The sequence below is a fragment of the Poecile atricapillus genome, chromosome Z, assembly GCF_030490865.1.
Source record: "Poecile atricapillus isolate bPoeAtr1 chromosome Z, bPoeAtr1.hap1, whole genome shotgun sequence".
NCBI lineage: Eukaryota > Metazoa > Chordata > Aves > Passeriformes > Paridae > Poecile > Poecile atricapillus.
Window position 1 is genome coordinate 73456952 of NC_081289.1, and position 16900 is coordinate 73473851.

The 16900-nt window shown below is 38.6% G+C and overlaps 1 protein-coding gene across 1 annotated transcript in view; it reads left to right on the forward strand.

Moving 5' to 3' along the window:
• The window catches only part of EPB41L4A (erythrocyte membrane protein band 4.1 like 4A), a 126012-nt gene that overhangs the window by 86156 nt on the left and 22956 nt on the right, over nucleotides 1-16900 (forward strand). Inside the window, exons 12-15 of the mRNA XM_058827262.1 lie at nucleotides 1112-1224; nucleotides 7782-7863; nucleotides 12014-12097; nucleotides 14266-14379. Coding sequence (XP_058683245.1) covers nucleotides 1112-1224; nucleotides 7782-7863; nucleotides 12014-12097; nucleotides 14266-14379 — 393 coding nt within the window. The remainder of the gene's footprint in view (nucleotides 1-1111; nucleotides 1225-7781; nucleotides 7864-12013; nucleotides 12098-14265; nucleotides 14380-16900) is intronic.

Below are 16900 nucleotides of genomic sequence, written 5' to 3' on the forward strand. Positions count from 1 at the left end.
AGTTTCTTCTCCAGATCCCCAGAATAGGTTGAGGCCTGCTATAGTCTATAGGTAAAGTGGGAGCAGATTTGACAGTTCTTTAAATCCTTATCTCTTTATAAGTTCTGAAATTACTTTAATGTCCTAGAGAGGTTTTTCTTACAACTGGAGAATACCAAAATGAGGCTATATCTTTTCTGACTTGAATAGGTGACAACACTGGATGAGTGTTCAAGGCTCTAAACCTTGAAAGATGCTGTAAACTTGAAATTAAAGGTGGATAAGGAGCACTGTTTTCACTGTCTTGCAAGATATAAATGGATCATAATGAGTAAGGTTGATAATTGTTAGTTAGGCAGATCTTTGTCATTTTGCCTACTTCATAATCCAGATTATGTGAGTTATCATTCTCTGGCATTATCCAGATTCTCCTTGCTGTGGATAATAGGGCAATGATTGTCCTGCTTTTTGTGTTTGTAGTGGATCCTGACCTGCATTACCACATCCAGGATAATGGGTAGGAGTTTACTGGATTCCTGCCAGAGTACTGCAGATGAGTTTTTTTCTGTTGGACCACTTCAGCAGATTGGGGCAGGGCACTGGTGCTGCGGAGGAGAAAGCTTTGTATGGGCAAGAATTTTCTAATCAATTAAAAAACAACATGCCATGAAGCAGTTAACTGTGTTTGAGCTATTGCTGTTGGTGGTGCAGTTCGGTTCATCTTCCTATTTTAATAAATGTCATAATCTGTGATTGGGTTTACCATGCTGGGTGACGGTCATGAACTGACAACTTTGGTTGTCTTCCCTTTTTGCTTTTGCTATTGTTGCACCAAAAGGAGTGACAGTGTTGTGTATCCATATACATCATTGTGCTAGTTTAAGCCATTCCTAAAAAAACAATATTTTGTTTTAGTGGCTTATCTCCACTTGAAAATGACAAGTATAGGAGTGGTTGGCACAATCTATAGATGATTTTTCCAGTGACTTATTCAAAACAAAATTCAGGGTAATGCTACTCTACAGGACAACCAGAGATATGATGACAAGTTAATAACTTGTTTTTTTCAGTCTAAGGATCCTCTTTGATAACTTTTCCAAGTGCTTTCTCATTATTTTATTGTGTTTTTAAGTGGCAAAACATCATTGCGGATGACCAGAGACCCTTCTGTGCAGCTACCACGGCCTGACCAGAGCATTGAAAGAAGTCGCAGCAAGACTTACCCCAAAAGAACACAACAGACAGGTAGGTCCTTCTCTGCTGACCTAGGTGCAGATGTCTTCTTTTTTTGGTTCATTTTGTCATCATGAGGTGACTCAGAACTGCTTCAGTGTCCTGGAGGACCTCTTGGAATGGATTCTGTGTTTTGCCTTAGGTCAGTGTTTGTATCTAAGCTTAACAGGATATGAAACCTCCAGCTTTCCAGATAAAATAAAAGTTGCTGTGCATTAAAGTAGAAAAAACCCCATGTGAATAGGTCTAATGTAAAGGTTGAGAGGCAGGTTTGAAAACAGGCAGTGAAAACATGTTTTTTGCTCAGGAGTCCTGTCTCTTGCAAACAAGTTTTATACCTGTGTGTCTTAGTTTGTATCCCATTGTTTGGCCTGTTTGACCCAAGGTACCACTTTTGTGCATCCTCTTCCCATGTCAAGGACAGCATCCCTTTATTTTGAATTTAAGTGGAACAGAAGTTAGTGCCATGCAATTTTAACATGCTTCAGGTGTGTGAGCTGGAAATCGGTTCTGTACATGGAAGCTGTCATGTCAAGCTGGACATTTTTACAGAGGAGATAGGATTAAGTTTGGATCACAGAAGTCATGCCCTAGATAAGGGATGCTTCCTGAAATTTGGTAATAGAGATGTCAAACTCCAGGTGCACGTATGATTACATGGATTTTGCTTAGCTTCATCTATGACAGAAAGCACAGTCAAACTTGTGCATGGAATACTTGTGTTTGCTATTTGAGAAAAAACAATATATCTTTTTTATTGTAGTTTAATATGCCACTATAGAATTTGAGAACGTATTTTTAAAAAGAGAGAAGATACATACCTCTGGAAACCTCCAGAGTGCAATCTTTTGTCTTTTGATTTAGAAACAAAACTGGTGTGCTCTACCTTTTAGCTGTGATCGCTCTTGAAATGTAATATAAGTGAAAAAACAGCCTCAGAAAATAGAGCCAGTTTATAACATTTTTTAAAATTTTATTTTATTTTATTTTATTTTGTTTTGTTTTATTTTATTTTATTTTTTTATTTTATTTTACTTAGTGTAAAAAGAGAAGAATCACTTCGCCTTCTGATTCTGATGTTTTATTGTGTACAGTTTTAACTGCATGTCTGAGAGGACAAGAAGCTGTTCACCCTTGAACCTAATGACTTAAACTTTTTGTTGAGCTGGACTGTCCTGTTCTTAGGGCAGCAGTTCAAGCCAAACAGCATTTCCTACCTCATTAGTCCCTGGTTCTGTTTCAGGAAATTCGTGTGGCTTTTTGTCAGCTAAGGCTCAGCTCTTGGTTTAAAATAATGTTTGCCTTAGCTCAGGCAGTGAAGGTGGGTCTGTGCTGCTGCAAGGCTGTGCATGTGTTCTGTTCATTTTGTTTTTGGTCTCTTTGGCTGGAAATGTGAGGAAAACCTGAAACCTTCCTGTAGCCTCTTTTGCTGATGTAATGTGATGCAGAATTCTCTGGGCAACATGTGTTTGCTATTTTGGTGGCTTTAAACACTTTCTCCCACTTTAAAATGTCTGCTTTTTCACCATTTTACTTACATATAGTTGCGCAATCTCTGTCCTCCATCTATTTTCTTTTTAAATTAAAGCTTAATTGATTACCCATGTGTTCCAAGTCATAATCCACTGGGGGAAATGTATTAACTTAGATGATTTTAATATTAAATGAATTTATTTAATTTCCCGCTCAAAATATGATCTGAGGGAAGAGAGCTGTCTTTCAAATGCAATCTTTCCCTATGAATAAGCATATTTTCTCCTCCTATAAAAAAAAATAAATTTTGTCTTTGTTATTCACAGTGATAAACATTGAATACTCTTCCTCCATTTAAACAGGCTTTCAGAAGCTGAATGAATACTAATGCTGCTTCTCCTCACTGTGTCAGACAACATGTGATCTATTGCATGAAATAAATCTACCTCTTTTCACCTAAAGTTGTTCTTAGGTATAACAAAGTCCATTTTACACAATGAATCAAGACTATTTGGCACATTTTAAGCATCATTTGCTTAAATATATTATCACAATGTAGATTTTATTTTGTAGACTATTTTTCGTCCTGGAAATTATCCTGGTAGTTTTATGAGTTATGTAAAAGTTTCCCTGACTAAAATGTTTGAGAAAATTAAATGACATTTCTTCTTAAAATAAATATTCCTTTTGGACAATGACATTATGCAGATAGCCATCATTGATGGCTAGTCGTTTATTCTTTATTTTCTGTTTGTAGTATGGTGTATTGACGTTAAATATGACTTATCCAACATTTTAAACAGAGTGATTTTAGTTTGTATGTATTATATCTATCTTACAGTATTTTACCTTCTGTCAAATACCACTTTAGTTAGGATCCAGCTGGAAAAAGTCTCATAATTTAATTTTTTGGAATGAAAGTCAGGTTTCCATTTACTTCCCCAAATACAACAGCAGCTTACAAATAACCCATATGAAATAAATTCCTTCCACCTACTCTGAGTTCAGCATGTTTCCTCATCTGCTTCTGTCCCTTTCTATCTTTTTTTTAAACTGCAAAGTGAAATGTTCTAGGCTTCATTTTTGCAGCCAGTGCAGTTAGCCATTTTGATTTTGTTTAATCTTTTTTTTTTTTTTTTTTTTTTTTAAATCTATTGGCCCCACTGATGGGACCAGCCACAGCAGTGGTTTTGGGGACAGTTAGAACAAGAGCATGACTGAAGCATATAAAATTGGCATTGCCTCCATCAGATAAATGTCTGTGAAGTGCTAAAACCTCTAACCTCTGACATCTAATTAAAACCCTTTCCCTTACTGCTTCTCTTTGTGTATATGTTCTGGTGTTATAAACACAGTATGTGCTTTTTATATTTCTTTCTGCTACCTGAAGGTAGAGGTTAGTTATCTCTACCAGAGCTGAACAATAATGTTTCTTTGTCTCATTGGTCCACTGAAGTACACTGAGGTAGGACTGCAGACACTTGATGAAGTCTTGGTTAAGAGCTTGAGCAGGTGCCAGCCAAAACAATGACAGAAAATATTATTTCTGTTTTCAGTAAAAATATTTGTGGTTTAACAGTGAGATTGAATGAGATGATACTGTCAACAGAGAGAAACTATCTTTTGTGTATAAAAGCCACTGCCATTGATTGCTTCCCTTGATAGGATGAACAGTGCAGACCTTTTGGCGTTAGTATGGCAGATTATTTTCCTAGAATACAGATTCCAGTGGTTTAAAATGCAGTAACCTCCATTTTGTCACTTGTTTAATACATTTTATATCTCAGTTGGTCTAGGGCTAGTTGAAAAATGGTATCAGGAAACTTTAATAGCTATGATTTTATATTAGAATTAGACTGTGTTTTTATATTAGTGCATGAGGGGTTTTTTTACTGTATGTTTAGGCTGGTATTCAAATTGGTGTTCATTTAGAGAAAGAGGTTTTTGTTTTGTTCTGTCAAGCCTTGTGAGTGAGATAAGCGTAACTTGTTTAATTTGCTTATTTTTCCCCTTTCAGCTGAGAGAGAATTACAGTTGCATTTTGCACTGCTTGCAAATAATGAACTCAAACATGGAACAGGATCTCTTGCTTCTCTGTCTTGCTGTCTTAGGGCCAGGCTGATAATGCTCAGCATTCACGATGTAGAGTGAAAGTGTTCATTATTTTTTTGGCTCAATTGTGAACATGAAAAGCTCCTTGGGAACATCCTCTCAGGACAAACATTGATGTGACCAGACCTGTTGCTGTGGGTCTGAGTTTATTCAGTGGTGGAAAACACATTGCTTAGGGTTTGTTGTTGTTGTTTGGTAGCTGAAGACTTGGTTTGTCCCTGCCTTTGTATGTGGGGTAGTTGTGTAAACCAGTGTAAAACAACTGCTGCCATTCTGATTTAGAAGCCAGGTGGAGAGCTAGGTGTAGGTGTTACAATTACAGTACTGTCTGTATTGTGAAAATCCTTAAGCAATCACATTTTGCCACAGATCCCTGTTACTACCTTATTAGTAGCCATGGTAGGTAGAACTGTTGGTCTGGCCCAGTCAAAATCTTTTCCCAGAAAATTGTAAGATTGGGTTTGAAAGTTAGATTTTTGAGAAAATATATCTTGGGGTGATTTTAGCTATTTCCTAATTTATATACTTTGAGCTTTATATTTTCAAGTTTACTTAAAATCCAGTGTTTGGTAAAAGGATGGATGTGCTTCTGCACTGCAGTCATGGAACATGAGATGAACAAACTCTTAAGACTACAGGCTTAGAAACTAATGATGGAAACAGCCATTATCGCAGAGTAGGCTGTGCTGGTGTAGGCATAAGGAAGTCCATTCGGGTTTTTGGGCTCAGGGTGCAAAGCATGAGCTCTTACTGCATGCTTTCCATTTGGTCTCACTATCTGCTGTTCTCACGACTTGGTTTAAACACAAACACTATTTCCAGATAATGTCAGATAAGTGGCTTCACCTGATAAGAAACAGGCATGACAAGCTAACTACCTTACCAGGCTGATACTTTGGACAAATACCTGGTTGGCTGATAGAGGTTTTGGACACTTGAGTTTTTAAAAATGTAATAGTTGGTGTGAATTGAATGGACATATCAGCATCAAGATGGCTGTAAAAGGGAATTAAGTGTGTGCATTTACCTCACTGGAAAAATTCAGTGCAGTGCAGTCAATCCTGAGAGTACCTTATCCAGGTAAGGATAAAGTACTTTTTATTCTTAAAAATAAAGTAAATAATAATAAATAAAAAAGTAATTTAAAAGTAATTTATTATAAATAAAATTAATTTGTTATAAATAAAATATTTATATTTATAATTATAATTATATTTAAACAACCAGGGAAACCATCCACTAATGGGATATTCAAGATTTCTGCCTAAGGTATTTTTGAGAGGCCTATTGCCTCAGCAAGCGAGAAACAGTGATACACCTACATTTTTGCAATGGGCTTAGTGTTTGGACAGTGTTTTTGGGGTCTGCTCTTTTATATTAGGTAATTATACAGAGGTATAAGCTGGTAGAACAGCACTGTAGTCAGTAAAAGATACACCAGGTGGAGCATACTTGGAGACAATCATTACAGTTTCTGTGTGGACAGAAAGCTCCTGATTACCCACCATGACCTGACACCCAGAGGTGAGTGGGTGCCTGCAGAATGGTAAGGATATTGCTACACATATCAAACCAGCACTTCTGGAGGTGTCTATTACCTTATCATCTGACCCTTGGCTGTTTTTCTGGGAGTTGTTTCACTGCTATGATACATTTTGGAGAACAAGTTTTTATTACTCCATTAAGTAATAAAAGGATGTTCTGTGACTTAATTGAAAATTTCCTCACAGAGGAATATGTGAAGTACTGAGATCAGTTCCTTTGTTTGAAAAGTTATGTATTTGCTGATTTCTGCAGAAGACTGGCAAATCTAACCTGTAAGAGAACCAACTGATGAGCCCACAAAATGCCTTAGAAAATATCAAGTATTTGTGTTGAAGTAGGGTCCAGAGACTGTTTGCCAAAGGGGTGGTATGGGAAGTTGAAGGAGATTGTGAAGAAATCCTTTCTCTGAGGCTGAGGAGAAAACTTACCATGCAAAATCTTTTCCCAGCTTAAATTAAGACATCACATTTTTGTTTTATCCAGTCAAAATGACTTGGAGTTTGTACCGCTGTATTAACAACACTGTGATGCTGTTGCTCATGTCCAGAAGATACTGTATTATAATCTCAATCTACTTTGTTATTTTCAATGAACATGCTCAGAATTCTCTCCAGAGGAGGTCTACATCAATGATGATACAGTTTCGTTGTTCTACTTGACATCTTCTATAGATAGTAACAACTTTGTAAGAAGTGTCTTGTCGCCCTGAAAACTCAGCTTCTGAGCTTGCTGACATGGTTTTCTAAAGACTTTCCCAGGACAGTAACTGTAAACATAGATATGTGTACATTCTTTCTGTTACACGTCCTGTGATGGGCATCTCTCATGGCCAGTGCAGTGAGAAGGTGTTATCCTGACCATCCAATCCCTGGCTGTGGTCAGAAGCCTATAAATCCTGGGAGGAAAAATAAACCCTCTCTTCTTTTCACCACACCTCAACCTGTGTCTGTGTGATCTATTCATCTTCAGCGGCGACAGTGTCTGAATTTGCCAATTAGGTGGAAACAGAATGTGTGAACTAAAGGAAAATTACAGATTAATATTAATAGCATAGCATGGAAACTGAAATCGTAGCACCAGCAGCAACCAAAGTGTATTCTCCTTATGCCTTTATTCTCATTGTTGACTGATCAGGGAATTTTCTTCTGTTGACAGTGGTAGAGTATCCCTTTGAGAACAACAGGTTCAGACTTCCCAGTCTTAATGTGGAAGAGTAGTGAATGTGCTTCATGTTAAACTTTACTTAGCTCTGGTACAACTAGAAATAAGGATAAGACACAAAGATGTGATCCTTACACACTTTTAACAAGAGGAGTGTGCACCAGCTATCTTATTGTGTCATTTTATCTCTCATGCTGCCCTGTAGGTGATTATGCTGAATAGGTGTGCAAACATTTATGCTACAGGACTTATCTGTTTTGTTTTGTTTTGTTTTCCAGGTTCTAAGAACACGAGCCAGATTACAACAAATGGAGAAAATGAAGGAACTACTAAAATTATTGCACCTTCTCCAGTGAAAGGGTATGTAGGCCATAAGTTTCCATACAGCTTTTAATAGGTTGTACAACACATTGGATAGAGGAACATGTTTATCTTGCACTTGAGTTCAGGACCATCTGATCATTTGCTGACAAAGGTCAGAGAGTGTTGCCAAGTAATTAATTTTATAAAACCCTGATCTTCCAATCAATGCAGAATAGGGATTTCAGGTGGCACGTGGTTTGAAAACCCATAAATCAGCACAAGTTAATGGGAAGGCAGATAGTCTCAGGTTTAGATAGGAAAATTTGGGTAATGACCCAAAGGGCACTGGTCAGGATAGTCGTGTGAAGTCCTGTTAGTCTCTCCCCTGGAAGCTGTGGGCTGGCTGTCAGAGCCCTCAGGGCATGGGCCTTCTATCTCTCAACAAGGCAAGCTTGGGGTGTATGGGCAGGGAGGAGCTGGGCACGGGCTCTCTCCCAGCAGGTTTGTTAATCTTGCAGTGATTGCCCATTACACTGTTGAAATTGTAATAAAAATCAGGAATGTTCCTGATCTGTATGAGTAGTGAACTGCCAGGGCTCCTCTGGACTTCTGTGTCTCATTTATCAGTGCTGAAGTGCACCTCTCTAGTTTTTAAGCATGTTTGAAAGGAAGCGGTAAGACACAGATTCAGAAATGGGTTTATATCCCCACCCCTAATTTTAGAAGGAATTTATGTGCCTGAATCAGAAAAAAAAGAATTGTCTGACAAAAGAATGAGTCAAAAAACACAGCACTTAACTGTTGTTTAGTTGCCTGGATATCTGTCTCTGCATGCTTGGCAATCGTGACAGTTGTGTTTCTTCTTGAGTGAGTAACCCTTAACTGGGCTTACCTATACATTGAAGCTGTTGGCTTCACAAGCTAGGTGTCTGGACAGACCTCTGAAAAAGGATCTAATAGATTTACTGATTTGCTGGAAGTACTTGGTGGATAGTGTTCTCTATTGCCTAATATTTAGAACAGTTGACCTCCAAAAGATAAGCTGAGTTAAATTGCTTTCTCATTTTGAGGGAAATACAATCCACTATTCTAGCCCTTAGAAAACAATGCTAATCCTGTGTTAAAAGAAAGTTTATGATTTTGCCACTTGGTCACTCTGAAGCTAAACCATTAAGTGGAAAACAATACAAAGGTAAAAAAATACATGGAGGGAAGGCACAAAGAGGATTGATCCAGGCTCTTTCTAGTGGTGCCCAGTGACAGGTCTAGATGTGAACACACTGAAAGACAGGAGATTCCCTCTGAATGTCAGGATACAATTTTTCCCTGTGCAGATGACTGAGTACTGGCAAAGGTTGTCCAGGAAAGTGGTGGAGTCTCCATCCTTGGAGATAATTCCACAGTTGTCTGGGAATAGTTCTGGGCAACTGAATCTGGATCATCCTGCTGGAGCAGGCAGCTGGACCAGATGACATCCAGAAAAACCTGACTACCCCACTATTGTGTTGTTCTGTGATTTGTTAGGAGAAAGAAAGATATAAAGCAAAAGATACCATTATTCCTTAGTGCAGAGATTTTTTTTCTGGGAGGCATGGGACTCCTTCACTACAGAATTTGTAACAATGAGCTGTTAAAAAAAATTGATAGGCAGGTTTTAGAGGAAGAGCCAGAATAAGTGGCTCTCAATATGACAGCTTCAAGGTTTCTGAGTTTAGTTTCTTATCTTGACAGTTTAAAAGCATCTCACAGGCAGATTCTTACTGAGTCATATTTTAGACAGCGTTAGTCACTTCCAGAAAAAAAAAGGGGTTTGGAAGTTGTTTTTCTATTTAGGATTTGATTTATTGTTCTCTGTGTCTGTCTGCTCATGAAGAACACCTTTTAGGTCTGCCTGGCTTCACGTATGTGGGAGGCAGCACACAAAAATTGTGTAGCACTTAAGAGTTTGGAAGTTTGCTCCATCCTGTGTAATTCTTGCATTAGTTGTCAGTGATGCTTGCAGAACATCTTTCAGTAGTGTTCAGAAGCTGAGTTTTCATATTTAACATCTTATTCACTGTTGAGATCTATAGATAATCACTTCTATGTAAGTGGTATCAACTCAAATTATAAAAACCCCCCAATGAAGTCTCACATGAAATTCAGATCTTAACCCTTTCAGATACTTTGAATGAACTCAGTACCTTTTGCAACTGCATTCCTGGAGATACTGCTGGTATTTGAAGAGCTGCCATGCTCTAATTTTCTGTCTGTAAAGTGTGTGACTGCTCAAATGAAAAATGACTTGGGAATTTAATGCAGTAAATTCACCTCCCAGGTACTTTTTCTTTCTCTTTTTAAGACTTGAAAACTATTCACCGTTGTTTAAGTTCAACCTAGGTACTGTTCAGTAGTTCATGCTGTGCAGATCAATTCCTTTTTGCAGTATGGGACAGAAATGTATTTATCTGGATTACTTGCTCAGTCTGCAGTAAGAACATATTTTTAAGCCTGGGAATAGATTGCATGCACCTATGAGTCAATAATTAATGGGTGCAGTATTAAGCAAATGATTTACCTGATAAGGTGTAATTTAATTTCTTTTCCTGCTGACTTACTGTAGCTTTGTATTTTGTTCACTCTGTGAGAATTAAATGATTAACTCTGACCTGTAGTAACCAAAGGCTGGGGTTAGAAGTGGATTAGTGAGTTAAGTAGCCACGATTCCTTCATAAAGCTGAGTCTGTCATTTCCTGCTCTGGGGAAAGAACTCCCAGCTTATATCCTCCTCTCTGTAAGCAACAGTAAAGCTTTTATTTTTTATGCTTGAGTTGCACTTTATAACTATATGATGATTGTATGGAGTTGCTGTCAGTAATATTTCTTGATGACCTTGGTGGAAATCAATGTGGCTGCCTCTTTCTGTCTCAGGTAAACTGCTTGTCCATACAGGAAAAGAGCTCTAGAGATGGAAAAGCTCTGCTGAGCCATTGGCAAGGACAGGGGCATGCTTCAGCTAAAAGCCACTTCCCAGTATTTGAAGTGGCAATTATCTGGGAGCTTTAATGGGTCAGAAGCTGTAACAATGCTGATATATCTGTAACCAGCTGTCAGAAGCTGGTTACAAATGCTAATATATCTCTCTGACTGTCCTGGTACATTGCCTTGCAGCAGTCAGTGAAGTCAGCTCTTCCACAAAAACATCTTTCTGGCAAAAATAAAACCCAAGGCTTTGCTGGGGAGGGTATGAGAAGGATATGCTGCCCTGCGAACCTATGAACCTGTGATCTGTCATGCTTTGAATAGTTTTCATCACCCCTGCCTTTGTTGCTCCCATTTTAAAGTAGGTACTGTGCACCTGGAAAAATGGTAGAGAAATATGATAAGGGTAATCTGAGGTATGTGGTGACTCCTGTACTGGGAGAGGTTAAGTAGTCTGTGGTTCTTTCACTCGGAAAAGAGATAAGACAGTTAAAAATGTGTAAAAAATACATCAAGGGGTGGAGTTTTTGATTAGGCAGCCATCGTTCATAGCTGTTTGTTTTTCTTTATTTCTTTCTATAAACACAGAAACAGTCAGGAACAAGGGATGGAAGTTTTGAACCAGGTAGAAGTTTTGAAATAATGTTAAATAATTGTTTATGTCATAGCCAGATACTGGAACATACTCCTACCAGACACTATTTATGACAAAAATTAAAAAAAAAATTTGAAAGGTATTTAAGTAAATCCATGGAAAAAAGTTTCATTAAGAGCTTTGTAAAATAAAAAAGAAGGTATAGCCTCTGATTCAATAATCTCTTAACTGTATATTATGGAAGGCTATGAGATCATATTGTGTGTTTGCCCTACTGCTAGACTTCTTGCCTAAGTATTTGTTCTTGTTTTTTTGGAGACAGGATTGCCTGTTTTTCTGACTCAGTGCTTCCACAATTATGAGCTTGCAGAGACGATTTTTTTTTCCTTCTTTTTTTTTCCCCTCTTCTTTCTCCTTCCCTTTATAATTGCTCTTTTTAGGAGAGATTTTTCAACATAGCAACTCTTTGCCCCTTTCACATAACAAATAAGTAACTATATGCCAGGGTGGATCTCTTTAATGAGTGTATGCCTTTAAAATTAAATTTTAAGTGGTCAGCACAAAAGAAAATATGATCTGTGTATGAAGTTGCTTGTTTTTTTTAAAAATAAACATATACATATATATATATACACCTGTACTTTTATTTAGCTTTAAGAAGATGAAAAATGAAAACAGCCCAGAAACACAAAGAAGTAAAACAAGTGCTCCATGGGAGGAAAATGGCCCACAGAGGTAAGACAAGACTTGATGACTTCGGTATTCTGCAATGGTAAATATCATACAACAGCAGAAAGTTGAAGGTTATTAATATAATATATTAATGTGCTATTTGATTCATAATAGATGTGTATTGCATGTAAGCAGATAGGTTCTTTCATGGATAAATAAATAGTTAAAAATTAGGAAAGTACGTGTAGGAGGAGGTAGCCAGTGAATGAATGTCAGCAGTGGCTTTCTTTAGAGATCTGTTTATAGACCTCTGATATTTAGTATATTTGTCAAAGAACTTGAAAAAGGGGTAATAAACTTTGGTGATGATATGGAATTGTTTAGGATAGTGAGAAATATGTCTGTGGAGAGTGGCAGAAAGGCTCCTGAAGTGTGACTGATGGGTGGATTCTATTGAGTCAAAAAATGTAAAGAGAGGTGCGTGAGGACAAAAGAAAATAACCCTAGATTTCTGTTTAATATGAAGTACTGTGCAATCATATGGAATTATGATGGATAACAAAGAAAACATCAGCTGTGTAGCAGTCAGAAAAACAATTAGCAATTATGAGTAAATCAAGAGAGCAGCTTCATGCCATTATATAAATTGGTGGATCACATATGTACTCCATGAATTTTGGAAGCAGTCCTGATGTCCTTATCTCAGGAAAAGGAATGGGCTTTGAGTGAGGAAGCAAAGGGGATCAAAAATGTGAAAGACTCTGCAGTAAATCTGTACAAGGAGCAAAGGCAGAGCAGACAGGAATCTTCCTGTAAAAGAGGCAATTTCAGGGGATGACATCTAGAAAATCACGAGTTGTACTGAGAAAACAGAAAGCGATCAGGACTTTTTTTTCCAGCAAAAGAACTAAGGATCTTCAGGTGAAGCTATTGAAGGTGGTGTAAAAGTGTTCATAAAGGCAGTCAGTATTGACTCACCATGAGTGGGAGATCTGTGGTCCTCCTTTGCAAGGAGGTGAATTCCTGGGGGAGCTGGGTGAGTCATGGAACAAAAATCCTGAAGGGCTTCTGAAGACAGAGAAGCAGCAGCTGGCTCAGTAAGTCCCCTGGGCTGGGAATGGTGTGGGATGCAGGGAGCACTGGGGAGCTGTCTTCAGGCTTCTGCTGCCTGGAGATGGCTTTTTACAGCTGCTGTTGGAAACAGCAACCAGACAGCATCTAAAGTGTAATCCAGAATGGTCCTGCTTTTCTCTGACAGTTCAGATCTATACCTTATGCACCCCTTGTGCTCCTCTAAACAGCAGTAGGTTGTAGAGTAAGGCACAAAGCAGCAAGCAAATAGTCTTTTGCTAGGACAAGCCTTTCTTTGGTTGTTTTTAGAAAAGTAATGTCATCTTGTCACTTTATGTCTCCAGTGTTTCAGTTGCTTTCAGGACAGCAGGGGGTTTGATCTTGCAGGAGCCAAACAATGCTAGAATTGAGTTTTTGCAAATCTATTCATTCTAAAGCACTATGTAGGTTTAGATGCATAAGCAGGCTGGATGTTGCACAGAGGCTTTCACAGCTCTTAATAATAATTCTCATTGAGATGAGCTGTGGGAACTTTTCACCTGTGCAGAGCAGTGCTGTAACCAGCTGTCTGCAGAAGCAGATGACAAAGAAAGGATTCAGTTTGAAAGGCAGAGGCTTTTAGGAAAGCAGAAAGAAATCTGGAGGTTGGAACACCTCCATGCCAATGGAAGAGGTTTGTCTGTGGATGAACAGAAGAGAAATGGGGATGGAATTGTTTCATGTTCCCAAACATCAGCTTTGTGATGAAGATGTATGTCATGATAGAACATGGAAAGTTTTCATACTTACAGCCACGGAAAACATGAAGAATGCCTAGCTCTGGGTTGGATATGCGATAATAAAGCACAGAAATTTTAGTATGGTAAAAGAATACTAATAGACTAAAATCTATATTTTGTAAGCTTAGAGTTGATGACTTGGCAATGATAAGAGGTCTCTCTCCTACATTTCAAGGTTTACTGTGAAAAATGTATTGCTAGAAAGCAGTACTATCTGCATTTACGTAGAAATCACACTAACACCCAGAAAAGCTTCTATAGTCAAATACTCCCCTGTGTGTGCATGAATCTTTTAATTTTTGTAAGCTGAATCTCAGTTAGCTGGCCTAACTGCCCTGGAAATGTTAAAGCTGAGTATTTTCTCTCTCTTTTTAACCTTAGTGGACTGTATAATTCTGCCAGTGATCGCAATAAATCACCGAAGTTTCCTTACTCTCGCCGAAGGAACCCATCTGGTGGCAGTGAGAATGAATCTGGGCAGCCAATTCAGAGGAGGTAAGAGCCTCAGGATTAATTACTGTCAGCTTCTCTGTGTAGAAACTTGAGGCTGGTGTTCAGCTCATGGAGGCACAGCCGGGCCCTGGGAAAGTTCCAGGGGCCAATTGTTAGTCAAAAGAAACAACCCAAGAAAGAATACCACAGCTGTTTTTGGAAAGGAAGCTTTGGTCCGGTTGTTTGCCTGTGTGCTGTTGTGGGAAAATGATGTTAAAAATGTGGAAAGTTGCAGTATTGACATGTGCAAGATTCCTTTAGATACTGGAGCTCATTTTGCCTGGTGAATGATTAAGAACTGATGGATTTGTTTGCTTGACAGTGAGCTTCCAAAGCAGTGTTAAAAGTGCATTTCTTTACTTTAACTGCCTGAAGGATTACACAGATGAGCCATAAAGCTGTCTTCAGCAGTCCCATACTTGAACCACTTTGCATTAGAGAGGACACCAGCAAAAATACAACTATGTGACACTTTCAATTGGTACAAGCTGAATTGAATGACTTAGAGGAGTAAAATAGAATGGATGGAGATTCTGTGCTGCGTGTCCTCGAACATGTCCAAAAAGCAAATTACAGGGACATTTCTGAAGCAATGGAGTATTGAGAGATGTGTGTTACCTGGGATGATTTGTCCTGCTGAGAAGCTGCTTTTATCATTGGGGCACCCTGCCTGGTGATCTGTTATGAAGTATAAACAAACATAGGTACTGTGCCATATTCACTGCAGTCTTCTAGAACTGCCATAGGAGCTAGCACATGAGATTTACATCTCTTTCTTCACAGCTCTGAAATCAGTACCTGCTTGGCCTTCAAAGCCAGAGCTTTGGGGTCTTTGAAATGGCAGCATATTGATGAGGAAATCTAATTTGATGTGGAACTTTTATCTGTGTCAGGTTTCTGAACTGTTTCAGACCTTTTATCTGCCACTTGCTGTCTGGGACAGGAGAGAAGAAACTCACCTATAGTGCATGCTTAGTGACCTCAAATAAATGTGAAGTGTAACTCTCCAGCAATGAAGTTATGTTTATTTGCTCTGTTGGATAGCGCCCTTGTAGGTGTTAACAACAATGTGTTTCCTGAATGGGTTTTTTCATGTTTTAACTTCCGCCAAGCCCCAGGCAGCCCCTCACTCACTCCCCCACCAGCAGGATTATGGAGAGAATCAGAAGGGTAGGAGGTAGAAACCTTGTCAGTTGAGAAGCAGTTTAATAGGGCAAACAAAAGCTGTGCACACAAGCAAAGCAAACCAAGGAATGAATTCCCTTCTTCCTGTGGCTGAGCAGGTGTTCAGCCATTTCTGGCAGAGCAGTGCCCCATCACACTGATGGTGACTTGGGAGGACAAGATCATCAGTCCAAACATCCCCTCCTTCCTTCCTCTTCCCCCCACTTTATACACTGACTGTAATGCCACATGGTCTGGAATATCCCTTTGGTCAGTTTCAGTCACTTCTGTGTCCTGGCTGTGTCCCCTCCCAGGATCCCATGTACCCCTGGTCTCCCCCGCAGTGTAGCCTTGGCTCTGTGCAATCTCTGCTCAGCAATTATGAAAGCATGTCTTTATTATCAATCCTGTGTTCAGCACAGGATTGATAATAAACACAGCCCCACTGTGAGGAAAACTAACTCTACTGCAGACAAAACCAGCACAGGTTTTCTGATGCATTGCTAGCTTAGTTGTCAGAAAGATTCATTTGGCTTTTTAAAAGCAAAAGAGTAGAGATTAAGCAATGCAAAGCTCTCTTATATCAGGAAGAGTGCTTCCGCACTGTGCAGCATGAAATCGTTTTTATCATTGGGGGTTTGCATTGGGCTGATCTAGTCATCAGATGGACAGTCATGCCAATAGCAAGTTTTCTCTTGGGCTACCACATGAACAAAAAGTTTTTAAAAGTCTTATCTCGTATGTGAGACTGTAAATACTGACAGTAGTAGGTAGATTTTCACTCATTTATGCCTTCTTGAGTCTTGGTTTTATTAATGCACTTTCCTTTTCCAACTGTTAGTAGCTGTGCTGTTTACGCACTCTTTAGTGGAGTTAAGAGGAGACTAAAAGGTTCTGCTATGCTGGAAACAGTAGTAAACTCTAAAGTCCAGCGTGCTCTGCTTAATTTTGCAAGTCAGAGGTTTGCAATGAGACCTTGAAGGGAATCATGCCTTCAAAACTTATTGTAAAGGTGTCCTGAAAGGTTTAAAACAAGCACATGCCCTATTGTCTCTACCTGACATCATACTGGGGAAAAAAAAAAAAAAATCCATCAAAAAACTAAAACACTTTGTTGTTTTTGTTTATGGGTAGTTTTGTGTATTTGTATTAAGGAACTCTATGACATTTCATTAAAACTTCCTTAATGTCAAAGGAAAAATCAAAATAGTGGTAAAGATTCAGATTTAAAGCAAAGGAGAAGGTAGATACATGATCTATAGCAGCTGTGAAATAATAGTGAAGGTATGGGTCATATTTTGTTTCACTGCATACCCTTCTTTCCTTCCTTCTCCCTCATCTTCCTAAATGTATAAAAGGA